Source organism: Harpia harpyja, chromosome 3 (assembly GCF_026419915.1).
Source record: "Harpia harpyja isolate bHarHar1 chromosome 3, bHarHar1 primary haplotype, whole genome shotgun sequence".
NCBI classification, from domain to species: domain Eukaryota; kingdom Metazoa; phylum Chordata; class Aves; order Accipitriformes; family Accipitridae; genus Harpia; species Harpia harpyja.
The window spans coordinates 33,545,313-33,561,696 of record NC_068942.1 but is presented as its reverse complement, the minus strand read 5'-3'; the positions used below and the strand labels follow the sequence as shown (position 1 = coordinate 33,561,696).

Below are 16,384 nucleotides of genomic sequence, written 5' to 3'. Positions count from 1 at the left end.
CCTTTCCCTGAAATCTCTACAGTTTTCCTATTTTTTTCTAGATATAAATTCACCAGAATCTTTATAGGTGTGATGACACATGGCATGAAGAATGGGATCAGCCTGACCCTCATGGAGTCTCTGGGTTGCTCAGACGTTTTTGGCAGACCTTGAATGAATGTCTTTCATATTTGGCAGTCCATTACCATCTCATAGTTGAATTTTGCAGCCACCTAGTCGATTTTCTGGGTTCCTGGTGGCTTTGGTCTTCTGTTTGTGGAGAGAAAGGTGCAGAGACCAAGCACTGCAACCTGAAATCCTGACACTTTTAGTCCCATTTTGGCAGGGTTGTCTCGAACCTTAGAGTTTGGGGTCAGTATTGCTGACTTCATGGTACATTTCACAGATAATTCTGTCTGAAGCTCTCTACCTTGTCTTTTGCTTCTTCCTCTGTCTGCTTTGCAAAGTGCAATGAGAGAAAAAGTAAGGTATTAATACTGTGAAAAGCTGGGCAGTGACTTCTATTCAGAGGGCATTTCACTAACACTGGGGAAATGTCGATAAGGCCTTTAAGTCGGGTAAGACTATGGATGCCAGTTCTTTCTTTAACCACTGCTGTGTCAGTGAGAAAGTCCTCCCATGGGTTATCAAGACAGATTTTCCTACTCCTTCCTCTCTCATTTTGCTATGGACAAGTAATGCTATAGCCAAACACAGCACAGATGACACATGCCTAAGACACCTTAAAGGTAGGAAGCCAGAGTCACAGGGCAGTGGGAATCATTTATTTCACGTGGAGCAGAGCAGTCTAACTAGTGGCCTAGGAACAGTTCAAGCCCATGGAGTGCTCCTGACCAGCCCACCATGTGCTTCCCAAGGAAGTGCTGTCCAAACAGCTCACAGACCCGTCTCTGCTGGAGCGGTCAGGCTAGACCAGGCACAGGTCTAGCTGGGAATGGATACAAGGTGGGATGGGCACGGCTGTGGGTGGTTGAGGGCTGTGAGGGGATCCAGCCCGCATGACTGTGAAAGCTGGACCACGCAGAGAAGAAGGACTGATATTCAGAAATACTCAGTAGATGGCAGGATCAGGCCCATCCTGCCTAGGCAAGGGAATCTGAAATCATATCAAATATCTTAGAGAGCTTAGAAACTGAAGAGAATTGGGTCAGCTCAGTGGTTGGATTTTATGGCTAGTGTGTGTATCCAGAGGGTAAGGGCAGAGCTAGGTATGAATGACATTTACAAAATGTTCTTTTCCTTTATTTTTGACTTCTGAGAAACATCTGTTGGAGAGTTGGATATAGTCTTACACCAGGAGAGAATGTTGAAAGACTTCAGTATTTCAAACAAAGGAGGCTGTCCTAAAATTCAATGGAATATAGTGCACATTCTGAGAGATGTAAGAAGTCAAATTCGCACTCTTGATGGGAAGCTTTCCACAAAAAAGATAAGAGAGAATCGGATGAAGCACACAGGGGCTAGGATTTCCGTCACAATAACTGTTCAAAACTCCATTGCCTGAAGTGTTCACAAATAAAGGGAAAAGGTGCAGAAGAGCTGCATGAAACATATTAAGCGAAAGGGATAAAAGGCAAGTTAAACTGAAGAGGGAAAAAAAGCTGTAGAGCTCAAACCAAAGCAGTAGAGGCAGGTACTGGAGTAACTGTATGTGACTCTCAGGCTAGATAATATAGCTGAAAACAGAGAGCTCAGCTGTGGTACTGAGATGCAGGGAACATCTCAAGATTCAAAACCACATTTAATTTGTAGAGAGAAAGAATGAACTTAGAAAATGATCCAAAGAAAAAATAGAATGAGTGGCTGTGCCTCCAGTGACAAAGTTTGAAGAACGGGACAGACCATGAGGGAAGATCCTGTGTAACAAGAGAACAAACAACCAGTAGATAAAGGCATGGGTAGCAAAAGGGACACATCTGTTAATAATACTTAGCTGTTTTGCCATCAGAGAAACCCCACAGTGACTCTGTGACACAAGTGGGTATGAGCTAATGCTTATAACATCCCTGCGAGGAAAGGGGTGCTCTCATTTGTTAGATACAGCAGATGAAGTAACTTACCCATGGCCACAGTTTTATAGCTATGATTAGATCTCATGACCTGCTGCCTCCATATCCTCTACTCTAGGCCATAGTTCCAGTACTAAATGAATCTGTGAATGAAACACTGAATTTACATCACAAATAAAACCAGAGTTGTTGCATCTGGGTCACACTGGCACAGAGAATCTAAAGAAAGTCTGGCAACCAGAGCAAATCAAAAGTGCTAGAAACTAAATATCTTAATCACTTAGGAGAGTGAACAAGAACAAATACTTAACAGTTTGTGGAAAAAAAAGTAAGTGTAGCTTGGTGACATTTTTTCCAGGGTGGACCTAGAACACAAAAGCACCAAAATATTTGTTCTGCAGAGCTGAACTGGACCACAAGCAAAACAGAAAACCTGTGTTTATGATAAAAAGGAGAACTCTGAGTGGTGCACAGATGTTTCTAATCAACCATCTTCTTTTCTCATTTGACAAGCTGAGTGTGAATTTACATTGAAAGAGTGAAATGTAAATGTAGTGAAATGAATTGCTGTTCAGAGAAAGACATGGGGGGAGTGAATACAAAGGTCATGACTGGGAAGACAAGTGTTCTGAGAATTTAAAACACCTAGAAAATCTGTGCTCCCACTATTTCCATTTCATTTATGTATGTGCTTGTGTATACACATATGCATCTATATATGCATGTATTTGTATGTGTGCCTATATTTCACATGAGAAATGTCAAGGGCTAGGAATGAATTTTGTTGAATTTTTATCATTATTCTTTTGCTAAAGATGACAGTGATACAGAACACTTGCAGCCTAGGGGAAATGCTGAACTCCCCTAACTGGACGTGTTTTGATTTGAAGCAGTGAGTCTGGGCCCTTCTCTAATGCTTAAATGTTAGGTTTTTCTTTCCAAGACTTGTGCTTACTAATGCACAAGTGATTCTGCCGACTCATTGTTTGATGTTTGTAGTAATCCGTAAATTGAGGGGAATTTCTGTGGAGACTTGTTCTTGTGAATGCTGCTGCTTTAGGACTGTTACTCAAGAATTTCTTCCTTATGTGAATAATTGAATGGTCCACAATCCATATAAATAGATGCATTCATGTGTTCTGTGTAAGGATTACAGGGCTGAGGCCTTAGAAAAGTTTTTCCTCTGGAAGTCTAAGGATCAAAATTTGACTGTAGGTTAGTAAGCAACTAGCTATGAAGCAAAACAGAAAAAGTCAAATTCTAAAAGCATAAAGTAGGGATGATCCCTTCAGCGTTCATCTATCTATATTCAGCGGAGAGCGACAGCTCCCAGGTTAAAAACCCAAACGTGTATCTAACTCTTGCCCTGAATCCTTTCCTAGGCAGTTTTCCACAATGAATGGCCAGGCAAAGCCAGAGACACACAGAGACATGGATAACTGTGGATATTAAAACCTGTGTTTCCTACATTGTTGAATTTCTACATACAGAAATACACACATATAATTTCTACATGCAGAAAAATGGTCTTAAAAAGTGACTTGGAGAAGGTGAATAGGGCATGGCTGTTCTCTGTCTCTCATAACAGAGAAAGTAGAGCATCAAATGAAATTATCAGATGGCAGGCTAGAAACCAAACCAAAGAAGGCAGTGTATTTTTCATGCAACACTCAGTCTGTAGAACTTATTGCCACAGGATATTGCAAAGTATGTAGCTGAGTTTAGAAAATACTCAGCCAAATTAATGATGAAAAAAAAAGTCACCAGGGTATGTTATACCAAAAATACCATTGTAGTTCAGGTAGTCCTTGAGCTCCAGATTGCTGAATGCTGCTGCAAAGTATTCGATATGCTTGCTCTGTTTTTATATTCCTTCCATCAAATCTACTGTTTACCACTGTTGAAGACAGGTTTCTGTGCTGGATGGACCTTTGTTCTGATTTGGTATGGCTGGTTTGATGCGCTCAGAGAAATCTTGCTTACTATGTTTAATCTAATATTTACTACTTGCAGTAGTTAAATAGACCATTGTCTGTAAGTATTTTCCCAATAGAGCAAACCCTGTGGAAAGGGTAAATGTCACAGTTTGGTAAATATCAAGGTTCCTTTTTAGTGTCATTATGATAATGTTTGATCTACACAAATAACAATGCTTTAATATTTCAGTGAGGTTATCTGAAAAACTATTTAAAAATGGAAAGAAGAATTCGAAAGAAATTCAGTATAAGACTTTTAAGGATCTAAAGTTTTTCTTGACCAAGCATGGTAGTTCATTCAAAACCCCTGTTAAAATGGAAAGTGCTTCAAGTACTACTACTTTGAGCATATGAGCCCTAATGATACGAACACTTACGCACATTATCACTTCACACTTCTGACTAAACCCATTAACTGAATGGATCTAGATATGTTTTGATAAGTGGCATATATGTGTGTGTAGAACTGACGTCTAAACAACTTTCTAAAGATCAGCATATACCTGTCTTGTAATTTTGACTCCTGTGCCCATTTTAATTGGTTTTTCAATGTTCTAAATAAAGAATCATCCTAACACAGTCCTGTTTTTGTAATAAAGTGGATTTTTTTGAAATATCTGAACTGTCAGTGGTGATGTGTAGGACTCCAGGTGCTCCCGCTCATGGTATTGTGGAAGGAGATGACTTTAAATACGGGGCCCAGGTTTACTTCAAGTGCAACGCAGGTTACAGCTTAAAAGGCAGCCGTGTTGCCTACTGTCAGCTTGATGGGATTTGGTCAACACATCATCCTGAATGTGGTAAGGTCACTTTAAGTTTTGATTCTTATCAAATGTTTCAGCCAATGTATTCACATGAAACCAGAATATCCAAATCTCACTTGAAATTTGGTAGATCTGTGGCTTAACATGATGTTCTTTTGTCTTCCTGTCTTTAAGAAGCAGTAGGGATTCTTATTTTACTCTGCTGGAGCCCAAGGCTGCAAGACTTGCTTATATAAAGGTCTGACTGAAACATCAAATGACTGAAAAATAATTTCCTCAAAGACTTTAGGCATACATCCTTCTTACACACAGAGTGAAGATGTCTAGGACCAAAACCAAGCGAGGGACATTGTGCAACAATGAATAACAACTTCATTACTATGTACCTCTGATACATTCTCTGCAGCAGTCTGGTGCTCTCTGTGGAGGTGATGAGGGGCTTACTGCATGAAGACTAGACTCTTATTTCAACAGATTTCTCATCCTAGAGAAAAATTGATAGAAGAGAAACTTCCATTCATTCTGGCTGTGCAAGTTGGCATGCCTACCATTCACATTGATTCAGCTGTGAAATTCCAAGCCCCTTCTTCTCATCCAAAGAGACTTTTGATTTTTCTTTAGTTGTTTTGTATTGCACAATTTTATTTCCATATTCCAAAATAATTTGTGTCAATTGGAAAAGTGCTTTTACAAGTGTGTTGTGGCAAACGATGTAAATTGGGGGGGGAGGGGAGTGTTGTGAAACAGCCATATATAAGTTCATCTGAAAGAGCAAGCAATAGGCATTCTTCTATCTAGAAAGAACATCTCCAGTTGCAGTAATGTAATACCAGGATTGTGCTAAAGTCCCTGCTGCATGATGTCCCTGGCTAAAGATCTATCGAAAGATCTGTCTCTAGACTTGGCTGTTACTGAAGTGCTAGGTGGTGTAATTTGGGTCTCTCTTTCCCAGGCGTTTTCTCTTTGTTTTTAATCCATCAAAAAAGTCACAACCCTGCACTTAGGGAAGAAGAGAATTACTGTTCAAGTTACTGATAGGCATAGGATGAAATAAGAGAAAGCCTTCGTTGACTTATTTGGTCAAGCTTAGGTACATTTGGAAACATGCACTCTGCTCATTAGGTGATGACTCTAGGCTAGATATCAGTGCAGAAAGCAACTTACAAATAAAGCATTATACTGTGGGTGATTCCCTGTAGTCTTTATCTGCTATCAAGTTATCAGTCACTTGTGGTTCACAAGTGAGAGAGCCTGTGAGGTACAGAGAAGAAAAATAGAGCCAAATTAAAAGGAGACAGGGTTCTGCTTCTCCCTTTCTCCTGGTTGAGAGGAAGTTCAGGCGTCCTCTTTGTGTACTGAATATGACTCATGTGGAAAAGTATTTAAGTACATATATAACCTTCAGCATTTGCTAAAATCCAATGTTGTTAAAGAAAGCACTGAAATACACGCTTAGCTTGAATTACATCCTCAATGTTAAGAGCCTATGCTCTTCATTGAACTTGTACTGTTACAGTTAGCTATGTGCTTACATGCTTTGCTGAGCTGGGCTCTCTCTCTTGACATGACGATATAGGTACAGGACAGGGCCATAGCTATGCACTGTTACTGTGCTGATTTCACAGGGATTTAAATAAATGTTTAAGTGCTTTGTTGGTGCTTTGGTGAAGTGAGGCTCAGCAAGCAGCTGAGTCTGAAGCAATGACATGAAGAGGTCATTTCTTGTTAATTGATATGTCTCAGTCTTCTCAGCCCTTCATAAGCAGAGCAGCACCAACACTAGCTGTCTAAACTAGATGGTCACTGGTTATCATGCAATGAGACGTCAAACAGAGGAATTAAACAGAATAGCGTGTTACTGTCAGCCTGACAAGGAAACTGAGATGAAATCCAAAGGAAAAAAGAAAGTACCTTTTCAGTTGCTAAATAGAAAGAGCAGAGGAGTGAAAAATATAGGGAAAAGCATTTATCAGCATCAGATAGGGAATACTGTCATCCAGATTTAGGCCAAAAATTTAAGTTTATTGAGCGAAAAACCCACAACAACACATAAAAAGAAGGGGAAAATATTGGGAAGGAGGAAGTAAAAGAGGTTTTATAGGCAGAACCTAGCATGAGTAAGCTTTCCATATTCAATTTTTAGTATCAGTAAATATATATATATATATGTTCTTTTTCAGTTCCTGTATTTCCATGGATTATTGAGATCTCTCTCTCAGTGCTAAGAAACCAAAATGCAACCAAACATAAAAGTAAAATTAAGTAGTCTAGTTTTATTATCCAAGTCCAGTGAAGTATTGAAAGTACAGAAAAGGGAAAAGAATGCCAAGGGCCTGTTTCCTGCAAATAGGTTAAGTGCATCCTTTTATGCTCTTAAAGTAGCCCTGTCAATGTTAATGGGACATTAACATCATGTAACATCAAGGTTCTTTTTCAGTACTGTCAGTTACGTTTTAAGGTCTTTCTAACAATTTGAGAATCCTGCTTTTTCAGTGAAGACTAAAGTGTGTATTATAAAGACATCTGTATATTATTATTTCTTCTTTAATATTTGATCTTTTTGAAGACAGCGATCCCAGATAGGTCTTGAAAAGGCATCTTTAATAAAGCGTAGATTGTGTAGTAACATCTGAATGAAATACCAAGCAATCTGATGGGTGAAAAGAATGTTGTGAACCTGATAAAATGGTTACTATTTTTTTCCCCCTATCATTAGTTCTAGATGAAAAAAACTGCTCAGATCCTGGTGGCCCACTCAATGGCTACAGAAGAGTAGTAGAAGACACTGGGCTCTTGAATGGACGCTATGCAAAAAATGGCACAGTCATTGCTTTCTTTTGTAACAACTCGTATGTTCTTAGTGGGAATGAACAGAGGACCTGCCAAGATGATGGAGAATGGTCAGGGAAGCAGCCAATCTGCATAAAAGGTAGTTTACAGTCTTTTTTACCACAGTTCACAAAAGCTGCTATGGTTTTACTGGATTTTGTTTTATATGATTTACACTCGCCAATCATTTTTGCTAAGAATAAACCATCTGAGTGACACCTGATACTGAGATTGGTAGTTTGCCAGCTCTGCTGGCTGCTAAACTCAGCCAGAGAAGATGCCAGTGATTCCAGAAGATGTTTCCATCTTTAAACATGGAAAGGAATGTTCCCTAAGACCCTTATTACCTTCATTCTAGGATCAAACCCACGTAAGATCAAAATGAAAGAAGATCAGGAAGGAATTGAAATAGAAGGAAATAATTGTCTTATCAGAGTTGCTGTCGTAGGGCTCAGCTCTTCCCTCACAATCCTTTTAAGTCAATGGGACCAGTCATGAGTGCAAAAGGCCAAGCCCGTAGATTGCAGCCTTGAAGGTTTGGTTCAGAAAACTGCTTGAGGACATGCCTAAACTATCTGTATTCATCAAAACACTGAAACACATCTTTAAATACTTCGCTAGAAAGGGAATTATGCTGTTGACCTAGAGCTACTCTAAGAGTGTCTGAAAGCCTGAATGAATGAATGAATTTGGGCTGGGGAACTGCCAAATTCATTTTCCCAAAGCAATTGTTTGACACATATTTTAATGGATTATTTTTTTTTAACTAAAGTAATGATAATATAAGGAAATATGTCTAGCCCCTGGGGAATATGCTTTATTCTGTTACTTTAGATGGAAATACTCTCTCCCTGAAGCGTGTAATCATCTGTGGAAAGCATCTTTATTGATGATAATCATTTGTGGAAAGCATCTTTACTGATGTTAACTTTGATAGTGACATAAAGGTTAACATATACAGTAATCACAAAGAGCTAGATATTGTTAAATCCCACAGAACAGAAGTGCTGAGGCATACAGATAAAATCCATCCTGCAAGATTCCTTTCTTCTACTGTGTGCAGCAGAAAGGAGATCCTGGCAGACTTATTTGAACAGATAAACCTGAATATTTTATCCTGCTCTTAAAGTAAATAAACTGAATGTGCAAAATTAGAAACCCTGCATCTCCTTTCTGTTGTTTTGTGCATATTCAGGTAACTCTGAGGTGTTCCTTTGAATCAGACTCTGCAGCTCCTTCCAATGGGTGCAGATCTGGTGATCTGTGGGGAAGTATTTTTCCAAGGCTTTAGGTTTTAGAGCCTGTCTTTATTTTAATGCACGTAACTTACTGCCTCTTAATCCAGTCCACTATAGCTAGGGAGAGGAAAGAGTGGAAATGTCTATGAACCGTAACACTTGAGCTGTGAATGTGGAAAAGTACTGTGCAACATTGTATTTTTTCTAGCCTGCAGAGAGCCAAAGATCTCTGACCTGGTGAGACAGAAAGTGCTTCCAATGCAGGTTCAGTCAAGGTGAGAATGCAATATCTCAACTACAGTTTAAAGAAAAAATGTGATTGCTTTTCCCCTCCTCTCCTTTCCACGCTATGTGTTTAGCCTGCCTGAGCAGCCATTCCTACAACTCCACTGATAACCGAGCAATGAGAGCTGCTGGGAGGGGAGGTCTGATTAAGCACAGGTTTGCAAGCTGCTGGAGGCAGCCAGGAAGAAATGCATGGATTTTGCAATGTGCAAACTACTGGATGATGCCAGAATTAGGCTTGCAAGCTTGTGACAGGCTATGAGAACAGTCTGAGAACAGTTCCTCGGGGCTAATGATATGTCTTAAAATATGAATATGTGCCGTCTTAGTGGCACTAAGAAATGAGTGGGGAGAGCACAAGGAGAGAAGGGGGTATAGCAATGTAATCTGCTCCCATTAAGTTTCATCATCCAAAGCAATATAGCACAATCAATATAAAGTTGGGTTGGGGGTAGGCGTGGGGGAGCGGAGGAAGTAGAGTAGGAGGGGAGGAAGGAATGAAAGATCAGACCCTGTCTGGGTTTACTCTTCTGCTGATTTCTTGAAATGAGCCCAATCTGAATTAGTTATGCTGCAATGTTCAGGTTCATTTTTGTCCAAGTAGTAATTTCTCATTTCAGTTTTTTTTTTTTGCAGTACACGATTCATTTATTTTTAGATGCAGTGCAAGAACTGTCCTCATCTTTGGTCTTAAGAACAGCCATACCAGGTCAGAATAAAGGTCCAGCTCAAGCCATATCCTGTCTCTGGCAATGGCCAGTAGCAGATGCCTAGAGAAGACTTTAGAAACAAGGCAAGCACGTACTTCCCAAATACTCTCCCACTCTCCAGCTCTGTGACGTATAATTGTAGAGATGGCCCTGAGAAGCCATCAGGAGGCTTTAGTAGCCATCAGGGGATTTTTCTTGCTTAAATTTCTCAGTTCACTTTTGAACACAGATGTTTTTATGCTAAATGTTTCAGATATTAACACCAGCTGTGGGAGAGTGCATACATGCCCCCACCTCCATAGCATCATGATGGCATCTCATGTTCGTGGACTGTTTTCATCCCTTGAAGTAGGATCTCCATTTCATAGATTAATAGTGAGGCAAAGTGTGGATTATGCACTGTTGCAAGGTCACATGTGAGTAGGGAATGGGACCCTGGCAGTCTAAGCATGACCACAGCAGCTCTCATCTTTCTTCCAAAATACAAGAAACTTGCCATTGCTCTTGTTCTTAATAACTTTAGTTTCCTTGAGTGCTGTTACTTATCGCCTCACAGATTCTATATGATGGAGGCAGTCTGTGTCTGTGATCAAAAATGGAATTACCATGTGCAAAAACATTCTTAAGGCTTTTCTGGATGCAGGCAGTACCAGAAATCTCAAGGGAAATTAATTTCCTGCTGAATTTTTCAGATGTAAATAGTTTTTTCTGTAGATATGTGCCTTTAAGCATTAGGGCAAGGGACACATTCTAAGTGATGAAGATTTAAGTATGACTGTAGTCAAGCTTATGGTCCATATCTAGGCTGGTGCATAAATTTATTTTTTGAATTATGTGCCATGTTTCAGCTAGTCAGTACAATTTCTAAATGGAAGCTTAGTGATTATTGCAATTATGAAATCTCTGTGGTGAGGCAATTATCTGTTAATTGCTAAATCAAGGAACTTTATCAACATAATTTAATCTGAATCGATTCCTAATACTGCCTATTAAAATATTCACTAGAGAAAAGATGTACCTAACTCCTCTCTAGTGAGAATTAATTAAGGCAATGCCAACTTCCAGTGTAATTTCTTTATTTAAAAATGTAGTATCTCAGTCCTTTTGTGAATGGCAAAAATTGTTCCACATTCAGAGGCAACTGCTTTCAATCCAGAAACTGTAAAATGAAAAAAAAGAGGCACAAATAGAAAATTTATAAGCATATGTGTATTTATATATGTGTACATATATATGTAAATAAAATAGTTGGGATATAAATGGTAGTATTGCTAAACTATGTTGAAATGATATTTTTGCCTTATTCTTTCACAAGCAAACTTCATACGCTTTTAAATGATACTTAACACAGCTGGTGATAAAGCTATGGTAATGATTGCTTTTATAATATTATTATTATTACCTTGTGTTCTTTGTGCCTTGAAACAGGGAAACACCTTTGCATCAACTTTACTCATCTGCGTTCAGCAAGCAAAAACTTGAAATCTATCCAACCAAGAAGCCAGCACTGCCATTTGGAGACCTGCCCCCAGGGTACCAGCATCTGCACACTCAGCTGCAGTATGAGTGCATTTCTCCTTTCTACCGCCGCCTGGGCAGCAGCAGGAGGACTTGTCTGAAGACAGGAAAATGGAGTGGGAGAGCCCCTGTGTGTATTCCAAGTGAGTCTCCAAGGGAAAAAAAATGCATACATCTCTGGGTGGATGGGGGACCAGGATGTGCATTCATCTTAGGTAATTAGGGAGTCCCACCGGTGTAGGCTGCCTATGCTTCCAGCTGGGAGATAGGAGCAGCTTGGAGGATATATGGCTCTTTTTATCCGCCAGTAGAACTTGTGCAGTTGATGGTAAAGGGATCAAGCTTTCAGCACTGTAATTTGCCATCAGTTTTTCGACTCTTTTATTGAGCAAAAAGTGTAGTAAGTTTCTCTCCTGATTTGAAAATGTTTTCCTACTATCACTTCATGTTTTCCTGTATTATTTACTGCAAACATGATTTTTCTTTCATCTCTATACTTTGGCACACAGCTGACAAAAACATCAAAGTTTAAGCCATAGAATGCAGAGTATGCATTTTAAAGAAGCTCTTCCTTTAACATACCCTGTTAAGGAAGGGTTCACATCACAAACTCTAAGTCCAGACAAAATCTTATCCAGAGCTAGTACACTGTCATGGTTTAAGCCCAGCCTGTGCCTAAGCACCACGCGGCCACTTGCTCACTCCTCCCCCTGCCCTGGTGGGATGATGGGGAGAATCGGAAGAAAAAAGTAAGACCTCATGGGTTGAGATAAGGACAGTTTAATAGGACAAGACAAGGAGAGAAGAAACAGGAATAACAATAATACTATTAAAAGAATATATAAAGCGAGTGATGCATAATGCAATTGCTCACCACCTGGAACCCAATGCTCAGCCCATTCCTGAGCCGAGATCCCTCCTCCCCTTCCCGGGCCAACTCCCCAGTTCTATACTGAGCATGACATCATATGGTATGGAATACCCCCTTGGCTAGTTCGGGTCAGCTGTCCTGGCTGTGCCCCCTCCCAGCTTCTTGTGAAAATTAACTCTATCCCAGCCAAACCCAGGACATGCACAGAGTAAGTAAGGGTAGGAACATCACAAGATTTGGTACAACCCACTACTGACATCAGGCAAACCGTCAAAAGTAGTTCCTAACATCAAGCAAATTTTTAGAGTTCTTGTTTGTGGTTTTGCTTTGAGATCATCTCATGTATTGAAAAGTATTGCATTCAATCCTTTTCACTATGGGCATGCACACACTACATCCCGGGAAAAAAGAAGTCCTAAGAGAGACTAAAAAAGGTGACCACATGATGTAACTCTTTCAGCTGAAGTAAACCTTTCCTAATACGGATTTTACCCCAGGTCTGAGCATGGCTAATATTGTCCTAGAACAGGGCAGAGCTTTTTCTTTTCCCCACGATGGCTGTTGATTTAGTTGCATTTGCTTCAAGGTTCTTGTTGCAAGACAAGTCGGTTCTCGTAGGCATGAACTCATCTGTGCTAAGGTCAGTTCTAGGAGCGGACCTCACAATTACTCTGTGACTGCCTAGGGTGAGTTTTAGTGCACTGTTGGCTTTACGGTGTTTTATTATAAGCAAGAATCAGGGGTGTTCCTTCCATTTCTTTATGCATTCACCTCATTATAGTGCAGCTTGATAAGGTTGTCATGAAAATTCACCTGCCCAAGTGCTAAATCCACATTCCTACTTCAGCCAGAAATTCAGATAATAATGGAAAAATAGAAAGGGGGCGTTTTTTAAATGCTATATAAAGTGCTCTTACATTACGATTTTGCAGGTTGGAGACTCAGGTTAATTAGAAAGCTGTCCCTCATGCTAACCATTGCAGTTTGGTTTCTTTTGGCACATCCTAAGCAGGAATCAAGAGTGATATTCAGATTCTTTGGTGGGAAAAGGCGTTACCTCATTCTTGATTCATGTTTCCTCAGTCTGTGGAAAAGCCGAAAACATCACCCTTCAGAAGACAGTGACCTCTACCAGGTGGCCCTGGCAAGCAGCAATCTATCGGATGGCCAACGGGGTGAAGGAGAACAGTCTCCGGAAAGGGGCCTGGATCCTTATCTGCAGCGGGGCCCTGGTGAACGAGCGCACCGTGGTGGTGGCAGCTCACTGCGTCACTGACCTGGGCAAGACCATCGTGCTCAAGACAGCAGAGCTCAAGGTGGTTCTGGGGAAATTCTACAGAGACGATGACAGGGATGAAAAGACCATCCAGAACCTGCGGGTGAGTAAGTCTGCTGGGAGTGGAAAATGATGAGCACAGACAGATGCTGATCACATCCATCTTGTTTGGGGAGAAAAAGCAATATCCTTTGAGCAATATATTGTTTTACACATTGGTCTTTGAAATGCATAGCTAGAGACTCAACTGACAGAACTGTCACAGCACAAGGAGGGCACATGCTGTAGTTCATTAAATTCACCTGACACGGTCCAACTCATATGTCCACCCACTAACACAGATCACTAAGAAAATGGCTCAGGTTCCATGAGCCATAATGTCTTGAGTGGTATTGCCAGAAAAAAAGTAGAGGAGATGCCAGCTACTGTCAAAAGTGATTAGCATAATTTATGAGGGAAACACTTGTGCTCTAGATCCTGGTTTGACGCCATGAGCGCATTTCACATCTCAGCCCCAAGGCTGTACAGCTCTAAACTCAGAAGAAGTTTATGTCTGACTCCAGCTCCAAAAACAGAACCTCAGGCTCACCAGAGTGGTTTGGTTTTTTCAAGTAGAACTAGAAAGTCTGAAGTCAAAATGAGGAGAAATACAGCAATTTTAGCCATGTGTCTCTTTTTCTGGAGTGGGGGGTTATGTGAGTTAATGAATGGATTTTATCCAAGAAAACATACTTAATTTGACACCCCACCCCACCCCTTTTTAGTTTCTTTCTCTAATTCTAGCTTTCTCAGACTTTTTGTATAAGGAAATACATTATTTTTTACAATACCCTTATAGGAATCCTATCTGTTCCTGTAGTGTTTCATCAAGGTAACTAGCAGTAAAGGTTTGGCCCCAACATTATGTAATGTATTGCTAGTATCCCTTTCTTGGTGGGAAGGTGCTTGAATGTCAATAAGAAGATAACATTTGAATTCAAAGCCTCCCCCATTTCAAATTCTACAGGCTGAAGATGACATGGCAGGTAAAATCTTTTCAGTAAACAGTGGAAAAACTCGAATTGCACATTAACTCCCCATTTTGCTGAAAATGTCCTTGACTGCTTTTCATTAGGAAGTGTTTCATGCAATAAAAACTGTCCTGAAACCCAAGCCAAAAAAAAAAAAGTCAGAAGATGCTTGATCTCTCTGCGTGTTTCTCGTTTGAGTGAGCGCTATGGTGAAAGAACAGTTTGGGAGCGGAGGGTAGAGGAGAAGTGTGCAAAATAAACTAACATGTATTATAGTAGTATGGAAAGAGTGCTGCTGCTGACTTGCCATTGATGTTAACTCTACAATTCTTCCTACTCTGTTTCCTCCCCAGATTTCTGCCATCATAGTGCATCCCAATTATGACCCTATATTACTTGATTCTGACATAGCTATCATAAAACTCTTGGACAAAGCCAGAATCAGCAGTCGTGTTCAACCCATTTGCTTGTCGTCTTCTCATGACTTGACTTCATCCACAGAGGATTTAAAAATAATGGTAACTGGCTGGAAGGTACTAGCTGACATTAAAGATCCCGGATACAAGAATGACACAATCCGCATGGGAGCTGTTCGGATGGTGGATTCACTGTTGTGTGAGCAACAGTATGAGGATAATGGGATACAAGTCAGCATCACTGACAGCATGTTCTGTGCCAAACAAGATGACACAGCCTTTTCTAATATCTGCCCTGCTGAGACTGGTGGGATTGCAGCCATAACTTTGCCAGGAAAAGCATCTCCTGAGCTAAGGTGGCACCTGATGGGATTAGTGAGTTGGGGTTATGATAAAACTTGCAGCCTACAACTCTACAGTGGCTACACCAAAGCTCTTCCCTTCAAAGATTGGATTGAGAAGAACCTGAAATAAAAAGCTGTGTCTGGAAATGGCATTTTATAACTATCATAATATCTCTCTCAGTCTCTGCTGCTTTAGGCTTCTCATCCCAGTGAAGAGCCACGTCTGGGATAAGGTTAAAGCAGACAGCCTGGTAATTAGTCCTAGGATCACATGTTCCATCAGGCTACTCTAACTTAACCCATGACAGAGGGTCTTAGTGCATGAAAAGTTTTGCCATATTTCACCCGTCTTCCCTGGTGGGAGGATGACGCTCTGCTCCTGAGTCTGACATACACAAACAGGACAGCAAATTCTGACTGAAATTAATCTCTAGTGTGGAGTCCCCTAGAGATATCAACAGCGAGCCTCTCCCAAAGATCTGTGGGACTAAGTGGACTAGGAGGCTGGGAGGAGTAGCCTGAATTCATTATGATGGATGAGCTTGTTACGGTTATGTGCTGTCTGTATTGCCATAGTACAATGTAATCTTTTTCCCTCCCAAGTACTTTACACATTTAAATAAACCATGGTTTGTTTTTTTAACCTACATACCCATGTCTGACTTTATATTTAGATTCCTTGTTGCTTTATCTGTGTCACACTCTAGGGACCCTCTACCGCCACAAGGGCGTGTGGCTGTTTTGCATGTGACTCTCACTTGGGAGTCTTCAGGCACACTGAAAGGCAGAATTAGCACAAAATTCAATTACTGCATAAATAACAAGATTTTTTTCTTCTTAGTACATCCAGTGCTGCTATTGTTGTACATGAACCGTTGCAATAAAATGCACAGGGGAGTTCTGTCCCACCTTTTACTCTGAACAGACAAAAACCTGAAACATACTTTTAAAAACATTTTTCCATGTGGATTATTTCAAAGATCTATGAAAAACTCAGGAAAACTTCTGGTTTCTATCAGTTCATGTACTTCTGTGGCAACACAACTCCTCTATAGCTCCTCAGGGTGAAGAATAATGTTCAGGTCTCACACTTAGCAGAGGCTTTTCTTGACTGGACTGTTTGACATCAAAGTGTAAG

General features: G+C 40.4%; 1 protein-coding gene across 2 annotated transcripts in view; it reads left to right on the top strand.

Moving 5' to 3' along the window:
- The window catches only part of PAMR1 (peptidase domain containing associated with muscle regeneration 1), a 58,470-nt gene extending 42,577 nt beyond the window's left edge, over window positions 1-15,893 (top strand). Inside the window, exons 7-12 of one of the 2 annotated variants that reach the window (XM_052781870.1) lie at window positions 4,615-4,785; window positions 7,466-7,678; window positions 9,025-9,091; window positions 11,240-11,472; window positions 13,284-13,579; window positions 14,840-15,893. In XM_052781870.1, the coding sequence (XP_052637830.1) occupies window positions 4,615-4,785; window positions 7,466-7,678; window positions 9,025-9,091; window positions 11,240-11,472; window positions 13,284-13,579; window positions 14,840-15,376 (1,517 nt within the window). In that variant the 3' untranslated portion in view covers window positions 15,377-15,893. The remainder of the gene's footprint in view (window positions 1-4,614; window positions 4,786-7,465; window positions 7,679-9,024; window positions 9,092-11,239; window positions 11,473-13,283; window positions 13,580-14,839) is intronic. The other variant, XM_052781871.1, reaches the window with a different exon arrangement.
- The last annotated feature ends 491 nt before the right edge of the window (window positions 15,894-16,384 follow it).